General features: G+C 38.6%; 1 protein-coding gene across 21 annotated transcripts in view; it reads right to left on the bottom strand.

The window, feature by feature from the left end:
* TDRP (testis development related protein) overlaps positions 1 to 17,692 on the bottom strand; it is a 103,041-nt gene that overhangs the window by 66,218 nt on the left and 19,131 nt on the right. For 11 of the 21 annotated variants that reach the window (XM_058443603.1, XM_058443609.1, XM_058443605.1 and 8 more), the window contains one exon: positions 5,130 to 5,168. The exons of the other annotated variants lie outside the window; for them this stretch is intronic. In XM_058443603.1, the coding sequence (XP_058299586.1) occupies positions 5,130 to 5,168 (39 nt within the window). The remainder of the gene's footprint in view (positions 1 to 5,129; positions 5,169 to 17,692) is intronic. 21 annotated transcript variants of the gene reach the window in all.

Below are 17,692 nucleotides of genomic sequence, written 5' to 3'. Positions count from 1 at the left end.
CCCTGGAGACATTTTCCTTATTGTCTAGGTAATTAACATTTGGCTCCTTGTTACTTACGCAAATTTCTGCAGCTGGCTTGAATTTCTCCCCCCAAAATAGGTTTTTCTTTTCTATTACATTGTCAGGCCGAAAATTTTCTAAACTTTGATGCCTGTTTCCCTTTTAACATAAGTTCTGTGAAAGGAAAATAAATCTTGGGACCCCAAATTCACTAAGCTAAATGGAAAAGTCAAGCTGGGAACCGCTTAGGGCAAACCTGGGAAGTGGAGGTTGCAGTGAGCCAAGATTGTGCCACTGCACTCCAGCCTGGGTGACAGAGCAACCGAATTTAGACACATGCGATGTGACCTCCAGGAGGAAGCACAGAGCTGTGTCCACTCCCAAGGGAACGAGGGTGTGTCACTCACCCAGCATGCCAGTGTGTTCAACCAGGAAGCTCCACTAAGCTTCAGCATCCAGAGTTGTTACTGGGGTTTAAATAGGTATGCATAATTGATTAAATAATTGGCCACATGACTGCACTCAGTCACCACTTCCTCTCTTATCCCCAGAAGTCTGACAGCTGGAAAATCCCAACCCTCTAATCGTGTGTTTGTCTTTCTGGTAACCAGCCCCATCCTGAGGCTATCTAGGGGCCCACTTCAAGTCACTTCATTACCATAAGACGACACTCTTCTCACTCAGGAAATCCCAAGAGTTTTTGAACCTCTGTGCCAGGAACCAGAGACAAAAGATCAGATGTAATCTTTATTATACCACCCAAAGACAGGGAGATAATCTTGAAAGCTACAAGAGAAAAATGACCAATAGCTTATAAAGGAAGCCCCAATAAGATTAACAGCTGACTCTCAGTGAAAACAATGAATGCCAGAAGGCAGTGGAATAACACAATCAGAGCACTCAATGAAGAAAAAAAAATCCTCAACCAAGAATCCTATACCCAGCAAAGACCATCTTTCAAAAATGAAGGTAAAATACATACTATCCTAGATGAATAAATCTGAACTTCTTACTAGCAAACCCACCTTATGAGAAACACTAAAGGAACTTCTTCAGCTGAAAATGAGGAACTCCATACAGCAACTCGTATCCACATGAGAAAACAAAGGGCACCGGTAATGGTAATTATCTAATTATACAATACAGTACAGATACATTTTTATTTCTTCCCAGAACTAGTTTGAAAAGCAATTGCATAGAAGAATAGGCATATGCTACATAGAAATGTAATGTGTATGTAATATATTTGCCAGTAACACCACAAAAGATGAGGGTAGAAACAAAGCTACATCAGGCTAAGAAACTGGCTACAGATGGTAAGGTAATAAATGAAAATGTTGCATTTAAAAATATACACAATGCAAAAGACAGCAGTAAAGGAACAAAATGAAGGCCTGAGACATATGGAAAACAAAAAGGGAAATGGCAGACGTAAACCCAACCCTACCAATTCAATATTAAATGTGAATGGATTAAAACTCCAATCAAAGGCAAATATTGTCACACTGGATTTTTAAAATACAATCCAACTAAATGCTGCCTATAAGAGACATACTTTAGAAGCAAACATAAAAACTGATTGAAAGTGAAAGGAAGGAAATAGAGATATGCAAACAGCAACCACAACAAAGCTGAAGTGACTATGTAAACAAAACAGAGTTTAAAAAAATTTTTTTAATCTTGCTAAAGAGAATTTCATCAAAATAAATGCAACAGCCCATCAGGAAGACATAACAATTAGACTTACATGTACATAGTAACAGGGCAACAAAATACAAGAAACAAAAATGCACAGACATAAAGGGAGAACTAGAAAAATCCAATATTCAGAGATTTCACCATGCCACTTTCAATAACGGACAGAAGATTAGCAACAGAAGATGTGGAAAAACACTACAAACTAATAAGACCTAACAGATATAACAGAACACTCCAACAATACAATGTACATTCTTCTCAAGTGCAAACAGATCAGTCTTCAGGACAGATCATATGCTAGATGATAAAACAAACCTGGATATATTTAACAGGATAAAACTATTCAAGTCCAATTCTTTGACCATAATGGAATGAAATTAGAAACGAAGAAGGAAAAACTCACAAATACGTGGAAATGTTAAAACTCACTCTTATATTACCAGTGGGTCTAAGAAGGAAATCAGAAAATACTTTAAACAAAGTGAAGACACAACATACCAAAAAACATGGGATGCAGTTAAAGCAAAGCTTAGGAGGAAATTTACAGCTGTAAATGTCAATAGAGAGAAAGAAAAAAAGATATCAAATCAATAACTTAAACTTCTATCGTAAGGCAGTGGAAAAAGAGCAAACCAAACCTAAAGGAAGCAAAAGGTAGGAAATCACAAAGATTAAAGCAGAAATTAATCAATAGAGAATAACAGAAGAGAAATAAAACTAAAATTTGGTTCTTTAAAAAAACAAAACTGGGGCCGGATGCAGTGGCTCACACATGTAATCCCAGCAATTTGTTAGGCCAAGGCAGGTGGATCACAAGGCCAAGAGATTGAGACCATCCTGGCCAACACAGTGAAACCCCGTCTCTACTACAAAAAAAATTAGCTGGGCATGGTGGTACACACCTGTAGTATCAGCTACTTGGCAGGCTGAGGCAGGAGAATCACTTGAACCCGGAAGGCAGAGGCTGCAGTGAGCCAAGATCGTGCTACTGCACTCCACCCTGGCAACAGAGCGAGACTCCATCTCAACAACAACAACAACAACAACGACAACAACGACAACAAAAAATCAGCAAAACTGACAAATCTTGAAATTGACCAAGAAAAGAGAAGGCTTAAATTACTGGAATCAGAAATGAAAGAGGAGACATTACTATTGACCTTATATAAATCAAGAATATAAAGAAAGATTGTCCATCAAAAAAAAAAGGTAACTTAGAAGAAATGGACAGATTCCTACAAAGACACAAACTACCAAAAGTGACTCAAGAAGAAACAGAAAATCTGAATAGATCTGTAACAAGTGGAGAGGCCAGGCACAGTGGCTCATGCCTGTAATCTCAGCATTTTTGTAGGCCAAGGTGGGCAGATCACCTGAGGCCATGAATTTGAGAACAGCCTGGCCATGGCAAAACCCCATCTCTAATAAAAATACAAAAATTAGTCGGGCACGGTGGCACATGCCTGTAATCCCAGCTACTCAGGAGGTTGAGGTAGGAGAATCACTTAAACCTGGGAAGTGGAGGCTGCAGTGAGCCAAGATTGTGACACTGCAAAAGGTACCAAAAAGAAAAGTCAGCGGGTATGTGTGTATAATCCTACCAATTTTAAAGATTAATACCAATTTTCACATTTTCAAAAAAGAAGAGCAAGGAACATTTTCTAACTCATTTTGTGAGGGCACTATTACGCTGATACCAAAACTAGACAAAGACACCATGAGAAAAGGAAATTATAGACTAGTATCTCTTATGAATATGGACCAAAAAAACTTCACCAAAATGCCACCAAACTGAATCCAAAAATATTTAAAAATGAAAAGAATTATGTACCATAATCAAGTGGGATATATCTCAGGAAAGAAAGGTTGGCTCAACATCTGAAAATCAATTAATATAGCAAATGAATAAAACACAAAAACTATATAAGCATCTCAATATATGCAGAAAAAACATTTGGCAAAATCCAATACTCTTTCATGATAAAAACATTCAACAAAGTAGAAAAAGAAGGGAATTTCCTCAACCTAATAATGGGTGTCTATGAATATATCACAGCTAACACAACATACTAAATGGTTAAAGACTGAAAGCTTGCCTCCCAAGATGAGGAACAAGACAAGGATGCCTATTCTTGCCTCTCCTATTCAACACTGTGCGGATTTCAGCCACAGCAATTAGACAAGAAAAGTAAAATGCATAAAGGAAATAAAGTGAAACTATCTCTATTTGCTGATAACATGATCTTTTGCATAAAAAATATGAAGAAGTCCACTAAAAACCTATGTTAGAACTAATAAAAGAGTTCAACAAAGTTACAGGACATATCATGAATACACGAAAATCAATTGTGTTCTTACACACCAGCAAGGAACAATCCAAAAGTGAAATTAAGAAAGCAATTCCACTTACAATTACATCAAAATAATAAAATACTTAGAAATATTCTTAAAATGTTTAAATGATCTGAATAAGTGAAAAATTACTTCATTTTCATGAGTCAGGAAACATAACATTATTAAGATGGCAATACTCCCCAAACTGATCTACACATTCAATGAAACCTCTATCAGAATACCAGCTGATTCTTTGTAAAAACTGATGAGCTGACTCTAAGATGCATACAAAATAACAAGGGATTCGAGCCAAAATAATCTTGAAAAAGAAGATCGAAGTAAAAGAACTAGCACTTGCCATTTCAAACTTACCACAAAGCAACAGTAATCAAAACAGTGTGGTACTGGCACATCAATGGAATCAGTGGCATTAATCAATGACAGATCAATGGAAAAGAATTAAGGGTCCAGAAATAACCCCATACATATAAGGTCAATTGATTTTCAAGAAGAGTGCCAAGACAATTCAATGGGGAAAGAATAATCTTTTCAACAAATGGCTGTGTGACAACTGGAAAGCCACATGTAAGAAAATGAAGTTGGATCTTCACACCTGCCTCCCACCAGGCGAACTGCCACCCACACAACCACAAAACTGGGGACAGGACGCTGAACGCAGACTCTAGATCCACATTTGTCTCAATGCAGGAACCTGGACACCACTGCCAAGTCTGTTGACCTCAGAAACACACGACCTTAGCTCTGTGTATGAAAACACGAGGAACCGTGTGGCCACAAAACCATCCTGTGACTGCTGGACCCACATAACCCAAGGAGCCTGAAGCCCTCTATCCACTCCCAGTCACCTCAGTGCCTCAGTGGGGATGCAGCCTTTCCCCGGGACACTGGGAAATGTCCATTTTTGCGTTCCAGCTCTATAGGGGAAGGCCCACCAGAGAAGCAGTGGGAACATGTGTTGAGTGTGCCAGTTTACCACCTCTCAGCCTCCTCCCACTCCGGGCCTCCAAGAAATGGCACCAACAGGCACGAGAGTTTTCTTTCGGGGGGAGGGATACTTTAAAATTAAGATTCTTACTTTGTCAGATGAAGGAAATGGATCATGATGGTATTTATCCTGCAAAAGATAATCAGGAAAAGTCATACAATTCAGACTTTATTCCAATTCAGCTAATATGTAGGATTAAATATTCCATCAATACTGGAGACACAGGTCAGGTTTCAGGGCTCCACTCACCAGCTCTGTAACCTTGTGGGAATCACACAGAGCCTCCTTGGCCTGAAGTTCACTAAACAGAAGACAGCACTGATATATGTTCTGTGCACAGCCAGAGATCCAAGTACACGCACACTGATAGGTTCTCTTCCCCTCATTCTCAGTGTCTTTTCTGCTCTATATTTTCTATGACCTGTAACTGCTCACTTATCAATAAGACAGAAAAAAAAAAGTGTAAAATTTGGAAATCTCTCTCTGATTAAAAGTATGAGTATATACATTATGCAAGTAAAGTACTGTCTATATTAGCACACTGAAAGTACAGTTTGAGTGCCCCTTATCTGAAATGCTTGGAACCAGAAGTATTTCAGATTTCAGATACTTTGGGATTTTGAAATATTTGCATTATACCAGATGAGCATCCCTAATCTGAAAATCCAAAATGCAAAATGCTCCAATGAGCATTTTTGTTGATCATCACGTCAGCATTCAAAAAGTTTTGAATTTTGGAGCATTTCAGATTTTTAGATTAGAGATGCTCAACCTGTACTATCAAAATAAATGACATTCTAGTTGGCACAACCCACTGATGTCAGGAAGAGGATTGGGCAGCCTCTAACATTACTACTTAATGACAATTAATTGTTAAGTTATAATCAAGACAAGACATAAGGGAGAAATAAAAGTCACAGTCATTGGAAAAATATAATTTTTGACACTATATAATTCAATAAGTATGTGCTAAATATATATACTGAATTGTAGATTATATAATTGCTTTTAGACAACGACTACATAACTAGAAAATGGGAGAGCATCAAAGAACACTTAGACCTAACAATAAATGGCTGAATATAAGAGATATAAAAAATAAATAACTTTATTACAGTTAGACAATACAAAAAGAAATGCCATTCACAAGAACAATAGTTAAAACGTCCAAAAGAACAAGTTACAAGTTTCCTTACTAAATTACATTAAAAAGATTTGAATAAAGAGAAAAATCATACCTGAATGCCTGAATGGTATGGCCGAACATTAAAAAATATATAATTTATCCTCAAATTACTGCACTGGTCTGGTAGAATGGTTCCTAAATGTGGTGGTATGAATGGAGAAGAAAACATACAGGTCTCAGGAGGTTCACATCTAACCTATTCCCTTTTCATACAATCTTCACAGACAGAGTGAGCTACTATCCCTATTGGGACTACGGCACGTCCCTCAGGAATGTGGAATACAAATAAAACATTCAAGAGAATGAGAGGAAAAGTCACAGACTTGGAGAAAATATTTGGAAAAGGCACATCTGATAAAGGATTGTTGTCCAAAATTTACAAGGAACTCTTAAAACCCAACAATAAGAAAACAGCCCTATAAAAACTGAGCAAAAGACTTTAACAGACACTTCACCAAAGATGACATGGAGATGGCAAATAAGCATCTGAAAAGATGCTCCACAACATCTGTCATCAAGGAAATGCAAATTAAGACAGCAGCAAGACACTGCCACACGCCTATCAGAATGGACAAAACGCAGACCACCACCACTAGATGCTGGCAAGGACGTGAAGTAGCAGGAACTCTCACTCACTGCTGGTGGGAAAATGGTGCAGCCATTTCGGAAGACAGTTTGACACTCTCACCATGCAAGCGAGCAATCACGCTTCTATTTATCCAAATGACTTGAAACCAAATGACTTGAAAACTTATGTCCACATAAAAACTTACATATGGATGTTTATGGCGGCTTTATTCGGAATTGCAAGAACTTGGAAGCAACCAAGATGCCCTTCAGCAGTTGAATGGATAAGCTGGTACATCCAGATAATAGAATACTATTCAGTGCTAAAAAGAAATGCACTATCAAGCCATGAAGAGACACGAAGGAATCTTAAATGTGTAAACCAACTAAAATTCTAAGCCTCCTGATGCACTGAATGGACTCCGCTCTTGGCCAAGGGGATTCCAAAGAAACCAGAAAAACTAGTTCAGGCTATGATGGTAAGGAGGGAGTCAGACATGCCTCATTATACTTTCCTCCCTTTGGCGCTCAGGCAAAACTCAACGGCATTAACACTAAAACAGAGACCTTAAGACTGACGGAACAGACTCTTTGTATCAGTGAGACACCAAATTCCAACCTAACTCTGGTACAGCATCACATGACAGCAGGCCCTAAAGGAAATAAAAATATTTTACCCCAAAATATATTTGACACATTTTGGAATGGCCCTGCCCAGCTGTCTCCTGTGGGGAGAATTTACATTCTATGGGGTGTCCTCATCCCTTCCCAGGTCTTTTCCTGAACAAGGACAGATTAAATGAAGCATCTGACACCTTTTAAGGTCTGCTAAGAGACATTTACCATGTATTCTCTCTGAAGCCTCTACCTGGAAGCTTCAAGAACCTGGGCTTCCGCAACCTCCTTTATCTTAACCCCAAGCATTCCATTCCTTTCCGACTTCACGCAGAGCTTAACCCTTCCAACCAACTGCCAATCAGGAAATCTTTAAATCCACCCACAATCTGGAAGCCCCCACTTCAAGATGTCCAGCCTTTCCAGGCCAAACCAATATACACCTTACATGTATTGATTTATAACTGTAACTTTTGTCCCTCTAAAATGTAGAAAATCAAGCTGTAGGCCAACAACCTTGGGTACATGTTCTCAAGATCACCTGAGGCTATACAGCAAAATTGTCATTTTGCCTCAGAATAAATCTATTCAAATATTTTACAGAGTTTGGATTTTTCTGCCAACAAACACAACTTACTAAGTGAAAGAAGCCAATCTGAAAAGGCTACACACTGTGTAATTACAACCAAATGACATTCTGGGAAACACAAAACTATGGAGACAATAAAAAGATCCGTGGTTGCAAAGGGTTCAGGGGAGGGACGGATGAGCAGGTGGAGCACAGTGGAATTTTAAATCTTAGGGCAGTGGAACCACCAGGCCTGATGCTACACTGCTAAACACGTGCCACCATACACTCATCCAGACCCACAGAACAGACAACACCCAGCGTAAACACTAATGTGAACTATGGACTTTGGGTAACGATGATGCATCAATGTATGTTGGTCAATTTTAACAAAGGCACCGCTCTGGAGAGGGATGTTGGTAGTAGGGAAGGTAGGGAAGGTAGGGGGCAGGAGGCACGTAAGAACTCTGTGCCTTCCCTTCAATTTTGCTGTGAACTTGGAACTGCTATAAAAAAGAGTACCGAAAAAGAGAAGATGACAACAACTGGCTCAGTAACGCACACAAAAAAGCAAACAGGCATGATGGGCACACATACTTCTAAGTCTAATAAAAGGTAACCTGTGCTACCAGTTATTAAATGTATTAGAAAACTTCACTAAGACAACTGTAGAAAAGGAATAAAAGTATACAAAAGAACAAAGAAAACAGATGGAAAACCCAAGAAACTCCTGTATATAGAGATTTTAGTACACAATAAGAGGTGCATGACAAAAAAGGAGAAAGAACAAAGGTCTAGCAAAGCTGAGTAACTATTTTGAGAGAAAAGGATCTTGTTTTCACAGCAAAATAACTTCGACACAGTTAAAGAGTTATTCCTTTTAAATGAAGCCATAAAGGAACTAAAAGAATCTGACCTCAGGGAAAGAAATTCCTTTCTAAGCCTTAGGGCAAATGGAAAAAATTGAAAAAGTAAATAGATTCCACCATTTTTTTTTAGCTTAAAAGGTTATTTACATTAATATCTTAATAGAAAGTCTAATTTGAAATTCATACAAATTTATTAACAAATCAAATACTGGAGTATTGTATAAAAAAATTCAATGTTTAGTCTTTATCCTTGGTTCCTGACACAGAGTTCCTGAAAGTATTGGAATTTACTGTCTTTTGTACACTAATGAGATGATTGAAAGGAGGCTGGTAGAGCTTCAGGATGGAGGCTGTCGCCAGAAATGCCAACACCATGCTTTCAGGACTAGAACTTTCAGCCCCACACCCACCTCGCCCTCTGACCTCCAGAGAGAGGAGGAGGGCTAGAAACTGAATCCAATCACCAATGGCCAAAGATTTAATCAGTCATGCCTAGTGAATGAAACCTCCATTTAAAAAGCTAAATGACAGAGTTCTGGAGCTTCCAGGTTAGTGAACCCATCCATGTGCTGAGAGCATGCATGTTGAGAGGGGTGGAAGCTGTGTGCCCTCCCCACGCCTTGCCCTTTGCAATGTACGTCTCTTCTTGTTGAGCTGTTCCTCCGCTGTATCCTTTCAAGTGACCAGCAATCCTGAAAAATGAGCTTTCTGGAGTTCTGCAAACTATTGGACATGACAGAGAGTCAGGGAAACCCCCAATTTAGAGTCAGCTGACTAGAAGCAAGGGTAGCCTGGGTAACTGTGACATCAACTCTACCATCTTAAATACCTTCAAGTATAGAGTTCAATCGAGTTAACTACATGCAAACTGTTGTACAACAGATCTCTAAAACTTTTTCATCTTGTAAAACTCCATACAGACTGAACAACCCTCCTTGCCCCCACCCTCAGCCCCTAGTGACCACCATTCCGCTTTCTCTAAGAGTTTGCTGTAACCCTCAAAGGGGTGGGCTGCTCACTGCTTGTAGAAATAACCCAAAATAATAATGAGGTGTGACTAAAAGAGAGTGAAAAAATTCACTCTTCAATTTGTGGAGGGAACGTACTTTTTAAAGACAGGGCTTGGAATGCAGAAGAGGCAGTGGGGCGAGGCGTTGTCAGGTGGTATGTGACCCACTCTGATGGCTCATCTTGAATTATTGTTCCATCTAGTGAAGGGGCTGGCGCCACTGTGGCCAGAGGTGTCTGATCCGAATTAGCATCTGGCCCCTGAAGCTTCTAAGGAAATATATGACCAGATAAGTGGGCAATTTATGTGCTTCACTGGCATCCAGCTAAATAAATATGTGTAAGGCACAGAATAGGAAAGAAAGGGAATGGAGGTCACAGCACATTCAGAGGCTGTATTTCAAAATGAAAGGCAACACATAGGCAGTTTGTTTCAAAGTTACATCCTGTGGTTGGGGAGAAAAGTGGAAAGAAAACATTTTAAAACACGGTTTGAAGCCAAGCTGCTCAGTTACATGACTACTTTCAAGACCTCATGTAAGCAGAACCGTGCATTAGTTGTTTTTTTGTGCCTGGCTTATTTCATGAAGCATAATATTCTCAAGTTCATCCATATACCAGCATATTATCAGATTTCCTTCTTTTCTAAGGCTGAATAATATTCCATTGAACATATGTACTATATTTTCCTTATCTATTAATCCAACCACAGACATGGAGGCTGCTTCTCTTATTGTAAGTGGTGCTGTAATAAACATGGGTGTGCAAATCTCTTTCAGATCCTGTTTTCCTTTCTCTGGGATATATACACAGAAGTGGGATGGCTGAAACATATAATTCTATTTTTAACTTTTTGATAAATCTCCATACAGTTTTCCACAGCAGCTACATCATTGTTACAAGCTTGCCAACAGTGCACAGGTGTTCCAATCTCCCCACACCCTTGCTACACTGCTTATTTTGCTTTTTTGATTGTAGCCATACTAATGGTTGTGAGGTGACATCTCATTATGGTTTTGATTTGTATTTCCCTGATGATTAGCAACGTTGAACATCTTTTCATAAGCTTATAGGTCATTTGTGTATCTTCTGTGCACCAATGTCTCCTCAAGTCCATTGCCCATTTTTTAATCAGGTTTTTTGTTGTTGTTTGGTCATAGGAGTTCTTTAAATATTTTGGATACTCACCCCTTATTAGAGACACGGCTGAGAAATATTTATCCCATTCCACACGACGCATTTTTACTTTATAGTTTCCTATGTTACACGTAAGTCTTAAATTTTGATATGCTACAATTTGTCTATTTTTGCTTTTTCCTGTGTTTTGGTGTCATATCCAAGAAATCATTGCCAAATCCAATGTCCTGAACCTTTTCTCACCTGTTTTCTTCTAGGAGTTTTATAATTTCTGATTTAGGTCTTTAATCTATTTTGAATTAATTTTTGTACAGGTGTTAAAGATCCAACTTTGGCCAGGCGCAGCAGCTCACACCTGTAATCCCAGCACTTTGGGACGCAGAGGCGGGCGGATCACGAGGTCAGGAGATCAAGACCATCCTGGCTAACAAGGTCAAACCCCGTCTCTACTAAAAAAACAAACAAAAAAATAGCCAGGCGTGGTGGCGGGCGCCTGTAGTCCCAGCTACTTGGGAGGGTGAGGCAGGAGAATGGCGTGAACCAGGGAGGCAGGGCTTACAGTGAGCCAAGATCGTGCCACTGCACTCCAGCCGGGGCAAGAGAGAGAGATGCCATCTCAAAAAAACAAAAAAAGATACAACTTCATTTTCTGCATGTGAATATCCAGTTTTCCCGGCATCATTTGTTGAAAAGACTATCCTTTCTCCATTGTGTAATCCAAGCAGCCCTGTTTAAGATCATGTGACCATATACATGAGGGCTTATTTCTAACTCTATTCTGTTCCACTGTTCTATATGTCCATGTTTATGCCAATATCATACTGCTTTCATTACTGTAGTTGTATAACTTGTTTTCAAGTCGGAAAGTGTGAGGCTTCCAGTTTTGTTTTTTTTTTTCTTTCTCAAGATTCTTTTAGCTATTCAGGTCCTTTGAGATTGTATATGAACTTTAGAATTTCTTTTCTACTTCAGCAAAAAAAATGCCAATGGGATTTGCATTGAACCAGTGGATTGCTGTGGGTAATATGGACAATTTAACAATATAAGTCTTCCAAACCATGAACACGGGGTATCTATTTATGTCTTATTTAATAACTTTCAGCAATGTTTTATATTTTTTCAGTGTTTCACCTCCTTTATTATTTCTAAGTACCTTTTTTCTGGATGCTATTATAAGTGTTTTATTAATTGTTTTCTTAATTTCCTTTTGGGATTTTTCATTATTAGCGTAAAAATGTGGCTGACTTTTCAGGCTGGTATTGTATCCTGCAACTCTGCCAAATTTGTTCACGAGCTGTAACATTTTTTGTGTGTTGGGGATCTTTAGGGTTCTCTACATACAAGGTCAGATCCCCTATTTACATTGTGCTAGTATATGTCTCCCTTCAATCCTGTAAATGTTTGTGTCACACATTTGAGCACTCTGCTGTCAAATGCAGATGTAACCATTATATCTTCCTGGTGAACTGGCCCCTTTGTCATTATGGAACAGGAATTAAAAGAAATTAAAGACTGTGTAAGCAAAAACTCAGTTGTATGTAAGAAAACCCAATTCCCCTTGAGGAAGAGAAAGGGCTGGAGTCCTTTAAAATTAACTGCCTGTTTTTCTCTAGTGAGCCTGTTTTTAACTGCCTGTTTTTCTCTCTGTGGCTAGTGAGCCTCATCTCTCCTTTTGCCAGGCATTGTGAAGACTCTGTTTCTCTAGCTGTGCAGCTGTAAGGTCACTACACAGATAATCTCAAGTCATAAAACATGTTTTTCCTTGAAAAGTAAGAAATAATGTAACGCACATCTTAATTAAATAACTGTCTTTGTTTCTCGATTCTGTAATATGCTTCGCCCCGCATAGATCTCCCCCCACCCCACGAAATGCTTAAAAGGTAGCTTGACTCTCTGTTTGGCGCTCAGTCCTTTGGATGTTAATCCGACTGAGTCAGTGCACCTGAATAATTAAGTAATTCCTCCTCAACCCCTGGGTCTGATTCCTCAATTATCCCACAGCAACTACATAGTCCTTCTTTGTGTGACAGTTTTTGACTTTTATCCAATATAAGTAGGCCACTCCTACTCCCTTTTAGTAGAGAACATGGAGTATCTCTTGCATGGAATCTTTTTCCATATTTTCAGCTTACGTGTATCCTTATATCTAAAGTGAGTATCTTGTAGATGGCATGTGATTGGATCTTTTTTAATCTATTCAACCACATGTAGTTTTGGTTGGAGAGTTTAATCCATTTAGATGGAAAGTAATTACTGATAGGGTAGCACTTACTATTTCCACTTTGTTAATTATGTTCTGTAAGTCTTTAGTAATTTTGACCCTCTTTTCCTCTCTTGCTGCCTTCCTTTGTGTTTAATATTTTGTAGTGAAATGTTTTTATTCCTTTTTCTTTTGTGTATCCCCCAGGCATTTTCGTTCTGGTTACCATAGGGATTACATAAAACATCTTATAGTTATAATAAGCTATTTTAAACTGATAATTTAATTCAACCCCACACATAAATGTATTACTTTATGTCTCCCCTTTATGCTATTCCTATCACAAATTAATTTTTTGGGGGGGATCGGAGGTGGAGGAAGACGGCTGAATGGAAGCCTCCACCAATCAACCTCCCTGAAGGAACACCAAATTTAACAACTATCTATACAAAAATCACCTTTATAATAACTAAAAATCAGCTTGGGTACCAGTTCAGCCACAGTAGGGTACGGCAGCAGTCAAGCTCCTGGGGTCCCTGATTCCAGGTCTTGTCACTTGGATGGCATTTCTGGACTTGACCTGCGCCAAAGGGGAACCCACTGCTCTGAAGGATATGTCCTAGGCCTTGCAGCATTCACGAGCTGACTGAAGAGCCCTTGGGCCTTGAGTTAACATCGGCAATAGCCTGGCAGTATTCTCCAAGGGCCTGGGGCAGTGGTGGCCAAAGGGAGAGGCTCCTCTGCTTGTGGAAAGCGGAGGGAAGAGTGGGAAGGACTTTGTCTAGTGGCTGGAGTGCCAGCTCAGCTGCAGTAGAATAGAGCACCAGGTTGATTCCTGAGGTTCCTGACTCCAGGCCCTGGCTCCTGGACAGCATCCCTAGATACACCCAGGGACCAGGGGGAACTCATTGTCCTCAAAGGAAGGATATAAGCCTGGCTGACTTCGCCACCTGCTGATTGTAGAGCCCTAGGGCCTTGAGCGAACATAAGTGGTAGCCAGACAGTGGTTACAGCAGGGCCTTGAGCAAGATCCAGTGCTGTCCTAGCTTCAGGTCTGAACCAGCACAGTCCCAGGGGCAGTGGCCACAAGGGTGCTTGTGTCACCCCTCACCCAGTTCCAAGCAGCTCAGCACAGACAGACTCCATTTGTTTGGGAGAAAGTAAGAGAAGAGAACAAGAGTTTCCGCCTGGTAATCCTGGGAATTATCCTGGATCTTAACCAAAACCAAGTTGGTACATCTACAAGTCTGCAAGACTCACAGCATTACTGGGCTTAGGGTGCCCCAATACAGTGAAGAAAAACTTAGATCACAACACCCAACTCCCTTTGAATACTTAGAAAGCTTTCCCAAGAAGGATGGGTACAAAAAAGCCCAAACTGCAAATACTACAATAAATTACTAACTCTTCAGTGCCCAGACACAGACGAACATCCACAAGAATCAAGATCATCCAGGAAAACATAACATCACCAAACAAACTAAAGGCCTCAGAAACAGAGATATGTGACCTTTCAGACAGAGAATTTAAAATAACCATTTTGAGGAAACTCAACAAAATTCAAGATAACACAGAGAAGGAATTCAGAATCCTATCAGATAAATTTGACAAGGAGATTGAAGTAAGTGTTTTTACATCAAGCTTTTACATCAAGGAGAAATTCTGAAAAATTTACAAGCTGAAAAATTCAATTGACTTATGAAGAATGCATCAGTCTCAAAAGTAGAATTGATCAGGCAGAAGAAAGAATTAGTGATCCTGAAAACAGGCTACTAAAAATACACAGTCAGAGGAGACATGAGACAAAAGAATAAAAAATAATGAGGCCTGCCTACAAGATCTAGAAAATAGCCTCAATAGGGCAAAGCTAGGAGTTATTGGCCTTAAACAACAAGTAGAGAAAGAGAGAGAGGGGTAGAAAGTTTATTCAAAGGGAGAGTAACAGAGAACTTCTCAAACTTAGAGAACGACATCTATATTCAAGTACAAGAAGTATATAACCTTTTATAGAACACCAAGCAGATTTAAAACAAGACTACTTCAAGGCATTTACTAATCAAACTCCTAAAGATCAAAGAGAAAGAAAGGATTCTAAAGTCAGCAAGAGAAAAGAAACAAATAATATACAATGGAGTTCCAACAGGTCTGGCAGCAGGCTTTTCAGTGGAAACCTTACAAGTCAAGAGAGACAGCGGCATGACATATGACATAATTCAAGTGCTGAAGGAAAATCATTTTTATCCTAGATTATCTGGCAAAAATATCCTTCAGGCATAAAGAAGAAAGATCTTCCCAGACAAACAAAAGCTGAGGGTTTTCATCAACACCAGAACCTGTCCTACAAGAAATGTTAAAGGGAATTCTTCAATTTGAAAGAAAAGGATGTTAATTAGCAAGAAGAAATAATCTGAAGGTACAAAACTTACTGGTAATACTAAGTACACGGAAAAACAGAATATTATAACACTGTATTATAGTGTTAAAGTACTCATATCTTTTGTAGTTTATTCTTTAAATGATGAATCAATTAAAAATAACTTCTTAAGATGTAATACAATAAGATATACATGGAAACAACAAAGAGAAATCAAGGAGATGAAGTGGAAGTATAGAGTTTTTACTAGTTTTTGCTCATTTTTTAATGCAGTAAGTGTTAAATTGTCATCAGTTTACAATAATGGGTTATATTATTTGAAAGCCTCATGGTAATCTCCAATCAAAAAACATGCAATGGATACACAAAAAATAAAAAGAAATTAAAACATACCACAAGAGAAAATCACCAACAGGAAAGAAGGAAAGAAGAAAAGACCACAGAACAACCAGAAAACAAATAAGAAAATGGCAGGAATAAGTCATTATTTATCAGTAACACTGAATGTAAATGGACGAAACTCTCCAAACAGTTTGAGTACAATTGCTATTAGTATTTCTTTAAATGTTAGGTAGAATTCAGCAGTGAAGCCATTGGGTCCTGGGCTTTTCTTTGCTGGAAGTCTTTTTATTCTGGCTTTGATCTTATTGTTATTGGTCTGTTCAGGTTTTGGATTTCTTCATGGTTCAAACTTCATAGGTTGTACGTACTTCTTCTAGATTTTCCAATTTATTGGCATATAGTTGCACAGAGTAGCCTTTAGTTAGCCTTTGAATTTCTGTAGTATTTGTTGTAGTCATGCCCAGCTAATTTTTGTATTTTTAGCAGAGACAGAGTTTCGATATGTTGGCCAGGCTGGTCTTGAACTACTGGCCTCAAGTGATCTGCCCATCTCAGCCTATCAAAGTGCTGGAATTACAGATGTGAGCCACCACGCCCAGGCTCTAGTTTTTTAAAATGCACCATTGAGTTGTCAGTATGATACTAGCCATTAATCTGTTGCATATGGCTATTATTATGTGGAGTTATGTTCCTTCTATACAGTTTTTTGAGCGTTCTTATTATGAAGAGATGTTGAATTTTATCAAGTGCTTTTTCAGCATCAATAGAAATTACCATATGGGTTTTGTCCTTCATTGTGTTGAACTGATGTATCACACTGGTTGATGTGCATATATTGAACCATCCTTACATCCCTGGGATAAAAAGATCATAATTATCTTTTTAGTATGTTGTAGAATTTGGTTTGCCAGTATTTAGTTGAGAATTTTTACATCTATGTTCATCATATTGGCCTGTGGTTTTCCCTTTTTGATATGTCTTAGTCTGATTTTGTATCAGGGCAATACTAGCCTTGTAGAATAGCTTTGGATTTATTCCCTCCTCCTCTATTTTTCATACTGAAGGGAAAAATGAAATTCTTTCCTCTCAGATCTGGAACATGACAAGGATGCCCACTTTTACCACTATTATTCAACATAGTACTGGAAGTCCTAGCTAGAGCAATCAGACACCAGAAAAAAATAAAAGACATTCAAACTAGAAAGGAAGAAATCAAATAATCCTTGTTTGCAGACATGATCTTCTACTTGGAAAAACCTAAAGACTCAACCAAATAGGCCAAGCACAGTGACTCACATCCGTAATCCCAGCACTTTGGGAGGCTGAGATGGGAGGATGGCTTGACGCCAGGAGTTAGAGAGACTCCACCAGAAAGCTATTAAAAGTAATAAACAAATTCAAAATCAACAGACCAAAAACACTTGCCATTTCTACACACCAAAAAAAGCTATTAAAAGTAATAAACAAATTCAAAATCAACAGACCAAAAACACTTGCCATTTCTATACACCAAAAGCAGACAATCTGAAAAAAAAATTTAAAAAAGTACAAATAAAATTAAATACCTAGAAAGTAACTGAACCAAAGAAGTTAAAGATCTCTACAATGAAAACTACAAAACACTGATGCAAGAAATTGAAAAGGACACAAAAATGGAAAGATATTTCATGTTCATGGACTGGAAGAGTCACTATTGTTAAAATGTCCATATTGCCCAAAGCAATCTACAGATTCAATGTAATCCCAATCATACCAATGACAATCTTCACAGAAATGGAAAAAAAAAT

The sequence above is a fragment of the Hylobates moloch genome, unplaced genomic scaffold (genome assembly GCF_009828535.3).
Source record: "Hylobates moloch isolate HMO894 unplaced genomic scaffold, HMol_V3 SCAFFOLD_8, whole genome shotgun sequence".
NCBI classification, from domain to species: Eukaryota; Metazoa; Chordata; class Mammalia; order Primates; family Hylobatidae; genus Hylobates; species Hylobates moloch.
The sequence above is the reverse complement of the archived record's forward strand: the minus strand, read 5'-3'. Positions and strand labels throughout refer to the sequence as shown.